General features: G+C 34.2%; 1 protein-coding gene across 10 annotated transcripts in view; it reads right to left on the bottom strand.

Annotated features, from left to right (window-relative positions):
• Nucleotides 1-2,044: 2,044 nt before the first annotated feature.
• ZFYVE16 (zinc finger FYVE-type containing 16) overlaps nt 2,045-18,009 on the bottom strand; it is a 51,690-nt gene continuing 35,725 nt past the window's right edge. For 9 of the 10 annotated variants that reach the window (XM_015472353.3, XM_059888292.1, XM_005209707.5 and 6 more), the window contains 9 exons: nt 17,442-17,666; nt 14,761-14,843; nt 13,693-13,797; nt 13,181-13,328; nt 12,470-12,550; nt 10,227-10,389; nt 8,527-8,632; nt 7,445-7,612; nt 2,045-4,729 (listed from right to left, as the gene is read on the bottom strand). In XM_015472353.3, the coding sequence (XP_015327839.2) occupies nt 4,565-4,729; nt 7,445-7,612; nt 8,527-8,632; nt 10,227-10,389; nt 12,470-12,550; nt 13,181-13,328; nt 13,693-13,797; nt 14,761-14,843; nt 17,442-17,666 (1,244 nt within the window). In that variant the 3' untranslated portion in view covers nt 2,045-4,564. The remainder of the gene's footprint in view (nt 4,730-7,444; nt 7,613-8,526; nt 8,633-10,226; nt 10,390-12,469; nt 12,551-13,180; nt 13,329-13,692; nt 13,798-14,760; nt 14,844-17,441; nt 17,667-18,009) is intronic. The other variant, NM_001206200.2, reaches the window with a different exon arrangement.

Here is an 18,009-nt window from a genome sequence, read left to right as displayed (position 1 = left end):
TTAGCAAAGATATAGATAGATAGTGAAGTCACTCAGTCATGTCCGACTCTTTGTCACCCCATGGACAGTAGCCAACCAGGCTCCTCTGTCCATGGGATTTTCCAGGCAAGAATACTGGAGTGGGTTGCCATTTCCTTCTCCAGGGGATATTCCCGACCCAGGGATCGATCCCAGGTCTCCCACATTGTAGGCAGATGCTTTACCATCTGAGCCACCAGGGAAGTCAGGCATACTCTAAATATCCTGACAAGCAATTTGGAGAAAGAGAAAGTTTCCCACAGTTCCATCTTTGTTCCTACATGGCCACACCTACTCTTTCTCGTGGTATTCTCTGCACTTAGCACATACTCCTTGTGGCATGCAATCCGTAAATGATAAGAATTATGCTTAATTTTGTCAGAGCAATTTTTTTTTTAGAAATTTTTATTTAGAGCTGCTGTAAGATATCAGTATTTTGTTTCAGTTACCTAATATTAGTTGCTTTATGTAATTAACCAATAGAAAAAGTAGCAGCTTAAAACAACAGACATTTTGGACTCAGTGGGAGAAGGAAAGGGTGGGATGATTTGAGAGAATAGTACTCAAACATATAATTACCATACGTAAAACAGATAACCAGTGTTGAGTTTGATGCATAAAGCAGGGCACCCAAAGCCGGTGCTCTGTGACAACCTAGGGGGGTAGGGTGGGGAGGGAGGGGGGAGGTGGGGCTCAGGATGGAAGGACACATGTATACCTATGGCTGATTCATACTGATGTATAGCAAAAACCATCACAATATTGTAAAATAATTGTCCTCCAATTAAAATAAAAACACAACAAACAACAGACATTTATATCTGAGATTCAGAAATCTAAGAACTGCTTAGTTGGGTGGTCCTTGGGAGGGTGCAGTCAAATTGTGGTTGGGGCTGCAATTTGAAGTCTTGACTAGGGTTGGAGGGATCCCCTTCCACTTTCCTGGCAGCTGACTTCCCCAAGAATGAGTGACTCAATAGAGGAGAAAGAGAAAGGGACAGACAGGGAGGGAGAGGTGGGGAGAAATGCACCAAAGGTGGCAGCCACAGAACCCTTATAATACTGGAAATGACATCCCATCCCTTCTTCCACGTTCTATTAGTCACAAACACCAACAGTGGTACAAGCTGGGAAGTGACTACACAAGGGTGTGAATACCAACAGGCAGGGATCATTGTGGGCTATTTTGGAGGCTGGCTAGCATCTTATTTTACCACAAGGAGGGGAAAAAAACAACTTTATATTCAGAGGTTCATAATAAAGCACTTGATTTAGACCTATTTCTTCATTTGTAAAAACATGAAAATATGGCTTTAATTTTCTCAATGCGAATGCAGATGTTTTGCAAACGGTGTTAAATATTGTGTATCATTCCAAGCTAAGCTAAATCCAAAATAAAGAGAAGATTTAAACATACTAAAAATCTGATGTAAAAAACAAAAAACAATGTGTCAATTAAGTGGTAAAAGATAAATTTAGATGGTGAGGCTTAGTGTTGAGTAGAAAAAAAAAAAAAATAAAGGTTTTAAATATAGCTCAAATAAAAAATAACCCTGCAAGTATTTTTGTAAAAATTTGTTATGAGAAAAATAGTCCTCCTAACTGAAACATATGGTCATAATCCCAATAATGGATATTCTTCTTGCCTTTCTGCAATTAAGATTGCTCTTATCAATCAAATAGTGGTTTGAGAAGCAATGAAACTTTTAAGATTCTAAGTAGAAGCCACATAAATCAAAAGTAATTAAGGAGATGACATTGTGAACAGCACACTATATTTTGTATAAAAAATGAGGGGAAAAAATAAAAATATATATTCCTATTTGCTTCTGCTGTACCTAAACCTTGGAAAGATACACAATAATAAAAATCACTTCTTATTGAGGTTGCAGAGTGAGAAGATAGATGCATACAAGGTCGGCAGGAAAACTTACATTGATAAGTTTTTAACATTTCTGACTTTTTAATGTTTATATATTATATATGAACCATTATTTTAACCACAAAAGAATAAATTAAAACCTAGGATTGTTCAGAGGTTTCTGGTTTATTTCAAGATATTTTCTTTTAATGTTTGAGTCAAGTTATCAAAGTTATGCTTGCTATTAAAAAAAAAGTTGTATTCTTATAAAACAATATTTAAATCTAGGCTGTTGAAACACCATAGTCAGGCTACTTCTTTTATGATTAAATTATAAGATAAGATATTCACACAACACAGAAGACTCTTTAAATTGCCTTAAGAGGGAAAATTCAATGTTTTGACATATTATCTACTCTTCAGATGTTCAACTCTTGCCAAGGCAAGTTTAATGCCCATGCCTTCTCATTTTTTGGTACAGCTATCCTCCTGGATTGTTTTCCAACCAGCTACTCAAAAGTCGTATTGCTATTTTAGCAAATTACTTTTTCTTTGTTAATTATCTGCTTTATACATTCATCTCCAAGAGGGAAAGAACTAGTTTATTCATCTTCCAATCAATGAAGCTTAATAAAGTGCTCTGTGTATAGCAAGCATATAGACACAGAAAATCTGCCAGATGGCTGCAAAAAACAAACGGGCTAAATTTTACTTCGTGTATTTCAAAATTCAGAGAAAAACAGTACTCTTAAAAGGCATAGACCAAAAATAGATCATTGCAGATTGAGTACAAAGAACCATTCTATTTCTTCATCTTTAAAAAAATTAAAAATTTAAATTAAGTATCAATGAAGAACATGACAAATGCATTCAGAAACATTTATCTACAAAGAATAGTGCCTCCAAAGATACAGTAACTCCAATTTTTATTAAATGTAAAGACTTAATGGAAACAATTCCAAAGCTATCCCATCATGGGAAGAGCCCTCTACCTTCTGGTTATTTTAAAGTAAATTCAGTATTCATAGACTGTACAGTTAACTTATACTGTAAAATAAACAATATATAAAGAAAACATTGAGTTTGATATGCATTTGATTTTATCTTATATGATATCAACAAATTTCACAAATTACATGTTGCTATTTTATTTAATATCTGCAACATTTTACATTGTTTATGAAGTAGTTACTTCCAGAAGACTGATATTTTCCTTCATGCCATGTCTTTGGCTAGTACTACAGATGTGATTTAGTAGGAACCATATGACCAAACTGATTCAAATTCTGTCTTTCCTAGCCTGACACCTAAGATCCTGAGTTATTACAACCCTGACTTTGTCTTCAAGTTGAGATGCTTCATAGATACTTTTCTTAAAACAGGGCTAATATTTAGTGTAGTTTTTTTTTTCATGAGACACAGGAGTGTTTTTGATACAAAAACATATATATTCCACATAAGAATTTTTTAAAAAAACATTAAAATAATGATTATATTTTATATAACTTAAATGACAGGATTAACTAAAATATGATTTTTTTTAACACAATGAACTTAAAAATTTTTTTGCTATTTGAAGTAAAGAAGAAAGTTCTGTAACAGTTTCAAATACAGACTTTAACTTATGTTAGTATCCTGTTATAAAAAATAATTACCATAGAAAGAATTTAAAGTATGCAAAAGTAAGTAGTTCCATTTAAATTTATATTTAATACATTGGTGTCAATGAAAATATGCAGACTTGCCAAGAAACTTCTAAGGTTTCAAGGATAAGTTAAAAAACACCTGTTTCAGGCTTCATTTATTGCTACATAATGACTACTTCAAGGGTCATCTGGCCTGTCGTCAATCACTCTCAGAAGTGGTATATACAGTGGTATACTTTGGGAGGAAAGGAGGAAAAATAATGCACTGCAATACAAAAATATCACCTATTTATAAATTATTAAAGATTTATAAAACACATACCAAATCACGTTCTCGCTATAAAAACAATATACTTAAATATAGAAGCACAAAAATCCTGAAGCACCCACAATTATTTTAAGAATACCCATTTAATCAACAGAAAGTCATATATATATATATAAAATAATAATTTGAAAAGAAAAAAGGCAAAATTCTGATTTTAATGCAAATAATCTTTATCTAATCATGGAGGTAGGTCTCCACTCCAATTAAACAAATAAGCTAATCTGCTTTATTCAAAGAATTATCATATAAGTGTAAGATCTGAAAACTGGTCTGTGCCATTGAAATACATTTTTAACAGACTTTAGAAACCAGTAATTTAACTGGCATATAAACAAAACAGGTATTTCCCTCATAAGGTTACATCTGAAAGGAGCCTTCACTAAAATCGTTCTTGGCATAAAAGTGCAGATACTTTGGCTTTAGCATTTAAACACCACAGTAAATGCTACAAATTTCTTAAGGACAAAAGAAATCCTTGTCTTTTCCAGTACTTGTGAAGTGTAAAGCTTCAAAAACTGTGGATCTCTTCCATTTTTTTGAGATTTAAATATTGTGCTAATGATTTTTAAAAGATCATTCCTGCCTAAAAAGCAAAGCTTCCAAGTTTCAAACATCAAACATATTTTCTTTTAGTGTTTGTGGCATTTCGGCCTTAGTGCTGGAGTTAGTTTTAACAGGTCAATTTGTAATATATAATACAACTCAGTTCTTTCACTCAAAAAGATTTTCTATAATAAAAAATACTAATTCTATTTCTAATGGTAAACTAGTAGAGTTGGAGGTCCCACCATGTATCACAGGGATTAGAGCACTATCAAGATCATTTAGATAATGCTGAGGAAGAAGTCGGCCTTCAGATCCTGCCTGAAATTCAACCTGAAAAAAAAAAAAAAAAATCTTGGTAAGTCAACCCTACAAAGTGAGCAATCTTGTTTTAGTTCAGCAAATGAATATAAAATAAACTATTTAAGAGTATCATTCTATTTAAGCATGTTAATACTTCATATTTCCCCATATACTATATAAATTAAATTGTCCCTCCCACAGATATTACGAAAATAAAATTGCTACTACTTTACTTTAGGTCTCTTCTCTCTGAACATGTAAAACACATGTGGACCAAAGTTCTGAGTAATTATCAATATGACTTAAGTAAAAACCCCATGGTATTTTTAAAAAGATCTCCTTAAAAATATTTTTAATTTATTGTAAAATAATATTTGAATTGAATTTTGCTGGTGAAAATTACATTTTAATACATGACTAAAAAAATTAACAGTAATTACTCAAATAATTATCAGATGCTTCCTTGAAAAAGGAACTTTTAATAGATAAAAATATAAGTTCTTTTTTCCAATAAGAACTGTAACACATCCTGCCTGAAGAAAAGCAAACCTTTAGCAAATGAAATTATTCCTGTTAAGACTGACCATTCTTGGACTTCCCTGGTAGTTCAGTGGTTAAGATTCCACTCTTGCACTGCAAGGGACATGGGCTGTATTGTGGGTTGGGGAACTAAGATACCACATGCTGCACAGCACAGCCAAAAAAAAAAGAAAAAGATTGACTGTTCTAATGAAAAACCTGGAGTGAAATCTATTATACTGGATGTTGGAAGCAGCTAAAAATGCACGTTAAAATACTACTGGAGTACCATTTTTTAACCTAGTAAATTGGTAAAGTTCAAAAGTTTGATTATATGCTGCCTTGATAAGAATGTGAGAGAAAGAATACTATCATAAATTGTGGCAGAAGTATAAACTGTCATAACCTCTATTTGAGACAATATGGTAATATCTACTGAGTACATACTTGGACCTGGGAGTTCCAGGAATGTTATATACTCACAGTTAAGCAAAAGCAAAATATTGTGGATACCTTAAATATCAAGCAGTACATACTAAACATGCATAAGAACTAAATAAATTATGGTACATTTATATAGTCAACTACTACTATGCAACTTTTAAAAAGAATATGTTAAAATAAATAAATAAATAAAAAGAGTATGTTATTAATATGAAGTCTCCCTAAGATATATTAAGTTAAAGAAGCATTGCTTTTTTAAAAAAAGTGAAAAAAGTACAACAAAAAGGACATACAAACTTACTTGCTCATACATGTAAATTACAAAGAATACATAGAAATGGATAACATTTGACTGCCTGATTAGGAAGGGAGGATGAAGCAGAGTATGGAAGTGGACTAAAGTGTTAGGAGTCAAGGGCAGGAAGGAGGTCTTTTCAGGGCTATTATCTCAGCAACTCTACTGAAACCATTTACATTGTAGCCTGGAGTTAGTACCTCTAGAGGTCACCAATTAAATAGAGAATTGTGTGAATGCTGCTCTCTGAAAATGTTTAATGAGGTGGCCCTGATATATATATACACATTTGTGAGATAATACCCCTGGAAACTCCTGCTCAGGATCCTACCAGACCTTGCCCTATGTATGTCTTCATGTGCGTATCCTTTAATGAATTTACAAACACAAGAAAATGTTTCCCTGAGTTCTGTGAGCCACTCTAGCAAATTAATTAAACACAAGGAGGACGGAGGTGTCATTGGAATTTCCAATCCATAACTGGTTGGTCAAAAACACAGGTGACAGCTGTGACTCACATATGAAGTAGGGGAGGAGGCAGTCTGGTAAGACCTGGAGGTTCTGATGCTATCTCTGGGTGAAAAAAGTGACACTCAGTCATGTCAGACTCTTTGCGACCCCATGGACCACAGCCCGCTAGGCTCCTCTGTCCATGATCCGGATTTCCCAGGCAAGAATACTGGAGTGGGTAGCCATTCCCTTCTCCAGCGGGGGTCTTCTCAACCCAGGGATCAAACCCGTCTCCTGCTTTGCAGGCAGATTCTTTACCATCTGAGCCACCAGGGAAGTCCCTCTCTGTGTAGATCAGTCAAAATCAAGTTGAATTCTTAAGATAACCTGCTTGTGTCTGAGAATTGCTTACTGGTGTGGGGGAAAGCCTCTACACATCTGGTGACCAAGTGTCTTCTGTGACTAGTTAAAAGAGACACACTGGAAAGAAATAGTAGGGAAGAAATGGTTTTTCCCTACACAGGAGGAAAAAACTGAAATTTCCCCCTTTTTAACACTTCAGACTTTCATGATTTTAAACCACATAAATATAGAATCTAGCCAGCATAATTTAAAAACCTACTTATCAAGCAGGAATGTTGTAGTGTAGGGATCAGTAAGCTATGTATGGCCTGTGAGTCGATGTGGCCCACCCACTGTTTTCGAAAACAAAGTTTCACTGAACACAGCTAAGTTTGTTTATATACTGTCTATAGCTGCTTTCACACTACAATGGCAGAGTAAGTAGCTGTGAAAGAAAATGGATAGCCCACAATGCCTCAATTATTTACTGTCTGGCCTTTTACCAAAAAAAAAAATTCATGGGCCCCTGCTGTGGACAGTAAAGGAGAAGATGTACATGAAGTACATACCAAATATTAATGTTCAACAAATTTAAGTTCTCTCCAGTCATCCCAAAGTAAAAGGTTAAAAAACTTTTGATTATTTTAATATAAGATATATTCAGTTCAGAAGTACATCAGAAAAACATGTCTCACCATATCAGTGTCAATGGAAACTCTGAGGCCAATTTTATTCATTCCACTACTCTTTAGAATTTTCAAGTGAGGGCACAGTGCAGCACTACAAGCCATGGCGATTTCTTTTGCAAACTGGTAACGAGTTGCTGAAATAGATAAATCCTGGTCCTTTAGAAAGCAGAATACCTGAAATATATTCAGTTAGGAAACAAGTCATGATTAAGACTAAAAGTAACTTTAAAAATGCAATTGCTAATTTCAATTGAACTTTATGAATAAAATTCCAAGGTTGGTGCCATGAAATTTACTAATTAAGAACATTCTTGATATTTGGGCTGATCTATAAGTAAAAACTTAAAACCAAAGGTTAGGAGATACAGGAATGACTTAGCTGTTTTTGCCTAAAGTTAACTTGTAGCAACAAAAGCTTTGTTAACTCAGTTTAAAGAAGAGTATTAGTGAGTCCATCTTACAATATACCCATCTTATAAAGACATCTTAATGAAGTTAAGATCAAACAAAGAAATAATGTTCTGTAATTTCAGTATCCTCTATAGTTTCTGTATCTTGTACATACCTAAAATCACAAATACCTAAGAAATTAGTAACATTGATTGACCCAAGAGGTAGAATGAGGGGGAATATGCAGGTAGACTAAGGGGCTGGGAGGGTATAGTTTCATATTACCTTTAATCATATTTTAAAAAATTGGAACAAGTAAAAATGACTTCCATATGTGAATTCTGATTATAAACTAATATCTATAAAATATTTTACTTTTTTGTAAAATAAGAGAAAAATGAAAACACTATGGTCAGATAACATGTTATTGCATAAACAAAGATGGCAGTGCTGCCAAAACCTTAACTCTGAGCTGACAGGCAGTACCACCATATAATAAACTGAAATAATCCTATGGGGATCCAGATCTGGTGGATAAAAGGCAGTCTGGGGTGGAGATATGTGTGTCTCAAGATATAATGTAAAGTGTAATAAGCTGCACTGAAACATTCAGAGGTTGAATACTGTGAAATCTCCAAGTTAACAAAGATATATCCAAACACAGCATGTAAACAGAAGGGATCATTTTTCTATGATACCTCAGTACACTTTACAATCTTCTCATCAGTTTCAAAATCTGCTTCCAGTTTTATTTTTTCACTTGGAAATCCTTGTAATGACATTCCATCCACTGAACTAATAACACTGCAGAAAAAATGTAATAGAATTATTAACCAAAGTGCTTTCTATGAAGTGTATTATAAGACTTGAAGAAATGGAATAAGGATAAACATCATGAAAGCTATTAATTTAAAGCAGCAGTTAAGACATCTCAATTACATAAAAAATAATTAAAACTGTAGTTCACATTCATTTACCAAGATTTTTTAAATTGTGTAGCAAATTATATCTACTTTTTCAAATCCCCAATTCAGACCTAAGGTTTAAACTACCTTAAATAGTCTCCTAACAGAAAAACTATCTCATGTATTTCAAAAACTCTATTTTGGAATCCTTCAGCATTAGCCCTCTTCTTCCTTTTTTGTTCCAGATCCCTTAGGCAGTCTCCAAAAAAAGAAAGAAAATGGGTAAGAGGGAATGGCAGTAATACTCTATAAGGCCTCTAATTTAAACATATCTTATTGAATTCAGTTGTATTTACAATGGATCAACGTAATACAGAATAAACATCCAAAGGATTCCATTACTTACAAAAAATGATTGTGGGAGTAAAACCACCATATGACCCAGCAATCCCACTCCTAAGCATACACCCTGAGGAAACCAAAACTGAAAAAGACACGTGTATCCCACTGTTCATTACAGAACTATTTACAATAGCTAGAACATGGAAGCAACCTAGATGTCCACTGACAGGTGAATGGATGAAAAAGATGTGGTACATATACACAATGGAATATTACTCAGCCATAAAAAGGAACGCATTTGAGTCAGTCCTAATGAGGCGGAGGAACCTAGAACCTATTATACAGATTGAACTATGTCAGAAAGAGAAAAATAAATATTATATTCTAATGCATGTATACAAAATCTAGAAAAATGGTACTGAAGAATTTATTTAAAGGGCAGCAATGGAGAAACATAGAGAATAGACTTATGGACACGGGGAGAGGGGAGGAGAGGGTGAGATGTATGGAAACAATAACATGGAAACGTACATTACCATATGTAAAATAGATAGCCAATAGGAATTTGCTGTTTGGCTCTGGAAACTCAAACAGGGGCTCTGTATCAACCTAGAGGGGTGGATGGGGAGGGAGATGGGAGGGAAGTTGAAAGCGGAGGGGATATATGTATACCTATGGCTGATTCATGTTGAGGTTTGACAGAAAACAACAAAATTCTATAAAGTAATTATCCCTCGATAAAAAATTAATTTAAAAAATTGTGAAATAATTTCACAGAAATACATATCTGGTATATAAAAGGTAGTTTGGGGTGAAATATGTATGTCTCAAGGTACCATACAGCAGTCAAAGTCTCTTGTCTTTCATAGACCTGGCATCAAGCCTAAAGTGCTCCACAATGCACACTGTATCACTGGCCCCCTCCCAAACTGACCACCCTTTAATAACTTACAGCATCCTAGATAAAGAAATACACGTGATGCTGGTTAGGTACATTTCTGGAAAAAATACTGCACTTAGTAATTAAAGTATATGCATTAAAATTAATGGTATAATTCTATATTTATAAAATATTTGATTTTCTTAACAGCATACTTTTATCCTTTCTCCTCCATCACATCAGTTACATTTTGATAACAAAAAATTCCTACCCTTTGTTTCCTTTTTCTTCAGAATCTACCCAGCAGATGTCCACATATTCTCTCATGTCTACAGCATCAACTTTCCCACATGTAATTTTAAAGTCTTTTTGTTCTCGTAGAGCTAGCCGCAAGCCATCCATAGTCTCTGGAGTTATTTGTACCATTAAGCCATCTAAAAATAAAGAGTTATATTTCACATTTCTTTTACTAATATAAATTTATATGTCTATGCCATAAATTTTGCCATCAAAATATGTTCCACACAAGTTTTAAATCATATTTTAAATCATTTTGATGATTGTTTTCTGTCAGAAAACATCTCTGGACAACAGGAAGTACAATACCATGGTTCCTACAGGAATATTCAATAGGTTAAGCCCACAACTGTCCAAGCTCTCTGAGGACAACTTCTGCTTGGTTACCATTAAACCTACAATGGCCCTTCTGGGCTAAGAAGTGAAAGATAAGGGTTTAGGGAAGACTGAAATCTGTGGTCAAGACACTAAAAAGAGAAGCACCTGGAGATTGTGTTCAAGGGTCTCTTTGAGTCCGTGGACTGGAACTCAGGACACAATAGTGACCTTAGATGAGGCCCAACAGAAAACAGCTATTATACAGTTGGAACAGAACAGAGATACTAGAATTCAAGCAATGTTGGGAGATATTGGTAGTCCCAGTTCAGTTCAGTTCAGTCCAGTCACTCAGTCGGATCCGACTCTTTGTGACCCCATGAACTGCAGCACGCCAGGCTTCCCTGTCCATCATCAACTCCCAGAATTTACTCAAACTCATGTCCATTGAGTCTGTGATGCCATCCAACCATCTCATCCTCTGTCATCCCCTTCTCCTCCTGCCCTCAATCTTTCCCAGCATCAGGGTCTTTTCAAATGAGTCAGCTCTTCACAACAGGTGGCCAAAGTACTGGAGTTTCAGCTTCAACATCAGTCCTTCCAATGAACACCCAGGACTGATCTCCTTTAGGATGGACTGGTTGGATCTCCTTGCAGTCCAAGGGACTCTCAAGAGTCTTCTCCAACACCACAGTTCAAAAGCATCAATTCTTCAGCGCTCAGCTTTCTTCACAGTCCAACTCTCACATCCATACATGACCACTGGAAAAGCCATAGCCTTGACTAGACAGATCTTTGTTGGCAAAGTAATATCTGTGCTTTTCAATATGCTATCTAGGTTGGTCATAACTTTCCTTCCAAGGAGTAAGTGTCTTTTAATTTCATGGCTGCAGTCACCAACTGCAGTGATTTTGGAGCCCAGAAAAATAAAGTCGGACACTGTTTCCACTGTTTCCCCATCTATTTCCCATGAAGTGGTGGGACCGGATGCCATGATCTTCGTTTTCTGAATGTTGAGCTTTAAGCCAACTTTTTCACTCTCCTCTTTCATCAAGAGGCTTTTTAGTTCCTCTTCACTGTCTGCCATAAGGGTGGTGTCATCTGCATATCTGAGGTGATTGATATTTCTCCCGGCAACCTTGATTCCAGCTTGTGCTTCTTCCAGCCCAGTGTTTCTCATCATGTACTCTGCATAGAAGTTAAATAAGCACGGTGACAATATACAGCCTTGACGTACTCCTTTTCCTATCTGGAACCAGTCTGTTCAAAATTTCATTACTGGAGAACTGTCATTTTTTTGACTGGTCAGGTGGTTTCTGGAAGACTCCTCCCTAGGAGACTCTGTATACAATGTCTTTATTTGACTGGACTCTTAAGCTTGCCCAGTGAAAAATAAGTCTTTTCTCAGGGAACATCTGTCAAAAAAAATTAGCGGCCAGTGATCAACATCATAGCTGCCTGTGGCAGCAGATAATAGTAGAGGCAAACAATAGGCCAAGCAAATACTTACAGGAAAATCTGGGGAATGAGATGTCCATAAGTACTCTGAAAGGCTCTAACATATATCTGGGAGTTCAGGAGGCCTCATGCATGTGCAATACTGAGTGCACACCCAGGGTGTGTGTATGCTAAGACCAGACCTGAGAAGACCCTAAGCTCTCACCTCAGACTGACCTTCAGGCTATAAACAAACAAGAAATGCAGGTTAAGGCAGAGTTGTCAGGCTTGAGGTAGACCCAAATATTAGTCATGTTCTAGTTCTTGGCTGAGTGATGATTCACGTAAGTTTGAGGTATTATGCTTTGTAACTTACATATATTCTTTTGTAAGTATCAAATACATTTTTAAAAGGAGATAGAAAACATATTTACATTAAAGCAATCTTAAAGAAGAAACTCATACCTTCAACTATGCTGGACTTAGCAAGAAATCCTGAAGATGCTTTTAGAGCTCCATTGAATACCACAAAACTTGCACCTGTCACTGATTTAAAAAAAAAAACAACAATAATAATTATGTTTTAAACTGCTCTTTTTATGGTATATGATATTTGTTAAATGCATGGTCAGAGAAGTTCCGCCATGCCACATAGTGCACCCAATGGAAAAAAAAGTGGAAGAAAGGTGTGTGTATGGAGGGGTATTGCTTAAATATACACACAAGCAAGAAGTCTCCAAAAGGATATACCAAAAATTGATAATGTTGGTTTTGTTGCCTGTAGGGAGTGGAAAAGGGTAGTTTTATAAATCATTCTTACACTTATCTACCCTGTGCTTCCTGCTAATAGGCATTGCAGCAGAGCTTGCAAAACACTCTGGCAAAAACACTCCAGAGAACCCACTATATGAGACACACTAAACCTGAAGATATCAAAATAAATACTGTACTCCAAGTCTTTAAACCTAATGTTGCCCAAGATAAAACACACACATGCACACACACACAAATTAGAAGCAATTTTTTTCTGTTTCTATAGCTAAATATTTAAAGCATACTGTTTCATCATCATCAATTCAGCAAATAAGTAAAACATCTATATATATATTCCCTCTTTGAAAGGAATTCTATTTTTTGAGATGGTTTTATGGATCAACACTAGGAACCAATACTCACCTTTTCTAGGATGGCCAGTAGCACTGTTGGCCTGTGTCTGATAAACTCCATCATTCTGTATACAGACTAGATGAGAATCTGCTTCTGTACTGAAACTGGCTCCAATGCTAATGACATGCTCATTAGAAGAATTTATTACTTTCATTACCTAGGGAAAAAATACTCATTTAGAAACAGTTTTAACATTTTATGCCTTTATTAGTTACAATAATTCAAAGAGTCATATTTCTGACCACCTTTATCAAGCTTTTAGTCTGGACAACTCCCTGAGAATGAGTCAGAAACAAATGCTTTAAGATAAAATTGCCTCAATTAAAAAACAGATAAAAATAGTAAGAAAAAGAAAAAATAGGATTAAACATATCCTCTACTAGGCAACAAATCTTAAATTTCAACAATAACTTTTTCCTGCCATTATATATTAGTCCAATTCAGAACAAGAAATTTAACACACTTCTAAAGAAATCTAATGTTCAATATTTTCAAAACTTGAATAAATTAATTACACTTACATCACTGTATTTTTTCCGAGGTATTTTTATGCAGCTCTTCCCCATTTCCATATGAATCAACAGCTGATCTATATTATGCAAGGTATACTGGTAATTTCGAAGGTCCTACGTAAAACAATGATATTTCATAAAACTCAAAACTACTATCCATGAACATTTACCCATTCATTAAATCCTTTTTTTAAAGAGTATCTGTCATTTTTAAACTTGTTATACATAACTATCAAAATGCCATCCAGAAAGCAATGCCAACTTCACAAACAAACTAATCCTTCCAACTACTTTATAATAATATAAAAAATATTCTCAGGAAGAACTCTGTAGTATTTGAGGGTGTTCTAATCTTTTCTTTGGGGCTTCCTTGGTGGCTCAGATGGTAAAGAATCTTCCTTCAATGTGGGAGACCTGGGTTCAATCCCTGGGTTGGGAAGATCCCATGGAGAAGGAACTGGATACCCAGTATTCTTGCCTGGAGAATTCCATGGAAAGAGGAGCCCGGCAGGCTACAGTCCATGGGGTCACAGAGTCAGACATGACTGAGTGACTAACACTTGCACTCCTCTTTCCAGTTACAGATCTTCCAAAATAGGTCTTCTAACTGAACATTTATAAATAAAAGCAAGTCCACTGAAATACTTTTCTATAATAAAAGGTAAACACAAAATTAGAGAAATTAGAGGTACAAGGGAACCAGAAATCATCTAATCCAATAGTTTCTAGTAAAAAAGAGATGACTTAGGCCAGTTTGCTCAAAATCACCAAACTGATTGACTATACTTTTACTAAAACTTCAACAACTGTGTAAACCTCACATTACCTAAATATGTAAGCACTGCAGCTGAATGAATGAATCACAGGCAATCTAAATCAGGTATACATGAAGAAATGTGTTCTAAAAGCACTTCATCAAGAAAGCTCATTATGTTAAATAAATTAGGATTTATTATAAATGAACTTTCATTATACCAAATATGCCAAATTAAAATAGAAAAAAATAAATATATAAATTTGCTAAATTAATTTAAGTAACAATATAAGAATACTTAATAAAATAGTTCAATTACTCACAACAAGTAAGTTCATAATAGTGTGTCCTATGTCTCCAAAAAGAGGTTTTCGGCCTCTGATACTTGTTAAAGGAGCAGGATATGCTATATATAAGAATAGAAAACTGGTTACCATCAACAAAAACCAAAAGAAGCCTTGAATTTATTACTGTTAATTCTCATTTTTCAAAATTTATGAATAAATACCACTTATTCGGATCTTTGGGGAGAGTAAGAGGTGACATTAACACATACTGGGTATGTACTAGATGCTACATTGAACTGGGACCTCTATATACAGTTTCCTCTTTAAATCGCATTAACAACCCAATTAGGCAAGTGTATCTACTTACTTTACAAATGGGAAGTAGACAGAGGTTAATAACCCTGTGGTTTCTAAGCTAATAACTAGTAAAAGAGATATGTAACCAGGATTGCTCAATTCCAAAGCACTTAATCTTTTCATCATACATGTTGTTTACAAACATTATAATGTCTGGGAAATCACCATAACTGGCTGGACCTCTATAAAATTCTTATAATTTAAAAAGAAACATTCTGAAAATTTAAAACAAAGTATGAAGAATTCAAGATTTTTAAGGCAATTGTAAATAATGTTCAATTGTGTTAATTTATGGATGATATAGTTCTTGGATCAGCATGATAAAAGGAACATGCAGGAAGATAGTGCAAAGAAGTGACGTGGAATCTGTCGGCTAACTACTCTTCTCTTTCTCTAGGACACTATAAACACTGCACACCAACAGAGAAAAGTACCTCGGTGGCAATGCAGCAGGACTTCTGGCAGAAAAGGAAAGTAAGAACAGGAAGATAAGACTATTTCTATGATGGTAAAAATCAGACATGTTAAACTGGGAATTTCAGTCCTCAGCTTAGATTAAATAAACCTCTTTGATACCTATTATATAAATGTACTTTTTTAAGATTCTAAGAAAACACACCTGACATTATCTACTTAAAAAAAATTAAGGGTAACTTACATCTTTGCTACATACAAACATATTTTTTTAGTTTTAAAAAATGACAACTAAGCTATTTGGATGACAAAGAATACAGAAAAAATGTAAGTTAGTGGTAAAACACATTAAAATGGGAAACAATATGATTAACGTAAAGGCTGACTTTTTAACTTCATTTTATATGAATAGGGAGCATCCATTGCAACTTGATTGAGGTAATTTTACCTAAAAAATTAATCTTCAAAAGGTTATGACTTAGAATGACATTCTGTCAGTTACAAAGGGACTTCATAAATCATCTAATTCAACATTTAATGATATTCCAAATAGTCTCAACATAAAAGTACAGGAAATTCCTATTGGAAAATCACTAATTTCAGACAGTTTTCAGTCTTTAATCTTGGGACTCTTAACTTTTGCAATGAACTTCTCCATAGGTATATTATCTTTACAACAAAATAATCACACACATACACACACATCCCACAATTTCAAATTCTAGTCTAAAGTGGCATGAACACCAGTTACATCAAAATGCTGGTCTATCTAAAATCCAGCAAAACACAAAGAACTCAGAAAACAGAGACTAATTAACTTCTGTGTATAACTGGTAATTTTTCTCATTACCACTAAACAGCTATCATAGCTTTCCACCTCCAACCTGATATTTTGAGAAGTCTTTCAAAATATTACTCTGTAATTTTCCTATTTTCAGTATAAGAAAAACAGATTTAGTATATAGAAGTGATACTGGCAAAAATACTGGCCAAATTTATAGATTATTATGTTCCATAACGATTTAAGATTAGCCAGTATTTTGACCTAACTTTCCTAAAGTAACATTCAAATATTAGTATCAGAGACAAAACATGAGCCTGAATGGATGAAACACGTGGCTCAGAATGCTATCTCTTAAGCTCTTTGGTTCACAGTACAAAGCCTGAGATGAAAGTTAATTTTTCACTTCTTACAACACAATTTAATAGTATCACATATTTAAATCTCAAATGGTAAGGACCACCCCCTCAAATTAGAGTTTAATAAATTTGCCAAATAGATTTAAATGTATGTCTCTTTCATGGAATTTGTCCATTTTGAAATAGTAATGGTCACTTTTATAACTTCTCTACATTTAATTTTCCTCCAAGAAAATATCCATTCAATTAGAAGCAAATGCCTAAATTTTCCTTATATGTGATATACTTTACATGCAATAAATAAATTATTCTTTTCTGTGAGGGATAAAGAAAGGTATGAATTCAAAAAAGTTTAACACAGAAATTATTTTAGCTTAGAGATAACCTTAGAAATATACATAAGCCTTGACCATTACTTCACAGTCATTTATGTCTGTCATTATAGTATGTACAAATTGGGGTGGGGCACAATGATTTATCTTCTTAATACATAAGCAACATAACAAAATGAACTCCTTAACAGTAACTACTTTCAAGAAAACTTTTCAAGGTTTTCTGTGTTTTGTTTTGAAGTTCAAAAAAAATTTTAAGGTAAGTTAATAATATAATAATTAGGAACATCTACAAACTCGTAACATATCAAGGTTGTCTAATCTTGTACCAGAGGAGGGCTGTTTTAGAATTTTAAAAGTACATCAAAACAAAAGTAGTCCCATTAATACATTAAAAATTCATTTTAATGATATGTGAAATTCTTATTTACAGTCAGTATATGAACCTATATAATTTATTACTCTAAAACTTACCTTTATATTCTGCACCCAATCTCAACATTAAACGCATAGGAAAAACCTTTGCCCATGGAATCTCTAGCTTCTGGATAAGAATTCCACAAAGAAAAGGATTACTTGGTAATAGGAGATCATCAAGTTTCTGAAAAGTAGGTGTAATAAATAAAAATCCTCCATGATCCTTGCTGCTGAGAAAACTCTCAGTAAAGGTAATACTGTCCAAGTTTTCTATGTATTTTCCTAGAAATAAAATCATTAATAAAAAGACTTTAAATTGTTTTCAAGTGGCATTCTGAGTCTGAATGTCCCAATATAAACTTTCTTAAAGAAAAGCAATATATTTTCCTTACTTTCACTCTTGAAGAAGCATTAAATACCTTGTGTGCACAAAGTTCAGTTATTTCTGAGGACTGGAAATTGTGGACAAAAATTTGTGAATGTTTCTAACCATGGGTGTTTTTAAATTTTTCTCCTTACTTCAAGGTCAAGTGAAAGTCATCATGTTCCCCAAATCTTATACAACCTTTCCATGGTTTTAGTTACCTCTGGTCAACTATGGTCCAAAAATATTAACTGGAAAATT

Source organism: Bos taurus, chromosome 7, assembly GCF_002263795.3.
Source record: "Bos taurus isolate L1 Dominette 01449 registration number 42190680 breed Hereford chromosome 7, ARS-UCD2.0, whole genome shotgun sequence".
In the NCBI taxonomy this organism is placed as follows: domain Eukaryota; kingdom Metazoa; phylum Chordata; class Mammalia; order Artiodactyla; family Bovidae; genus Bos; species Bos taurus.
Note: the sequence above shows the minus strand (reverse complement) of the source record. Positions and strands in the feature narration are given on the sequence as shown.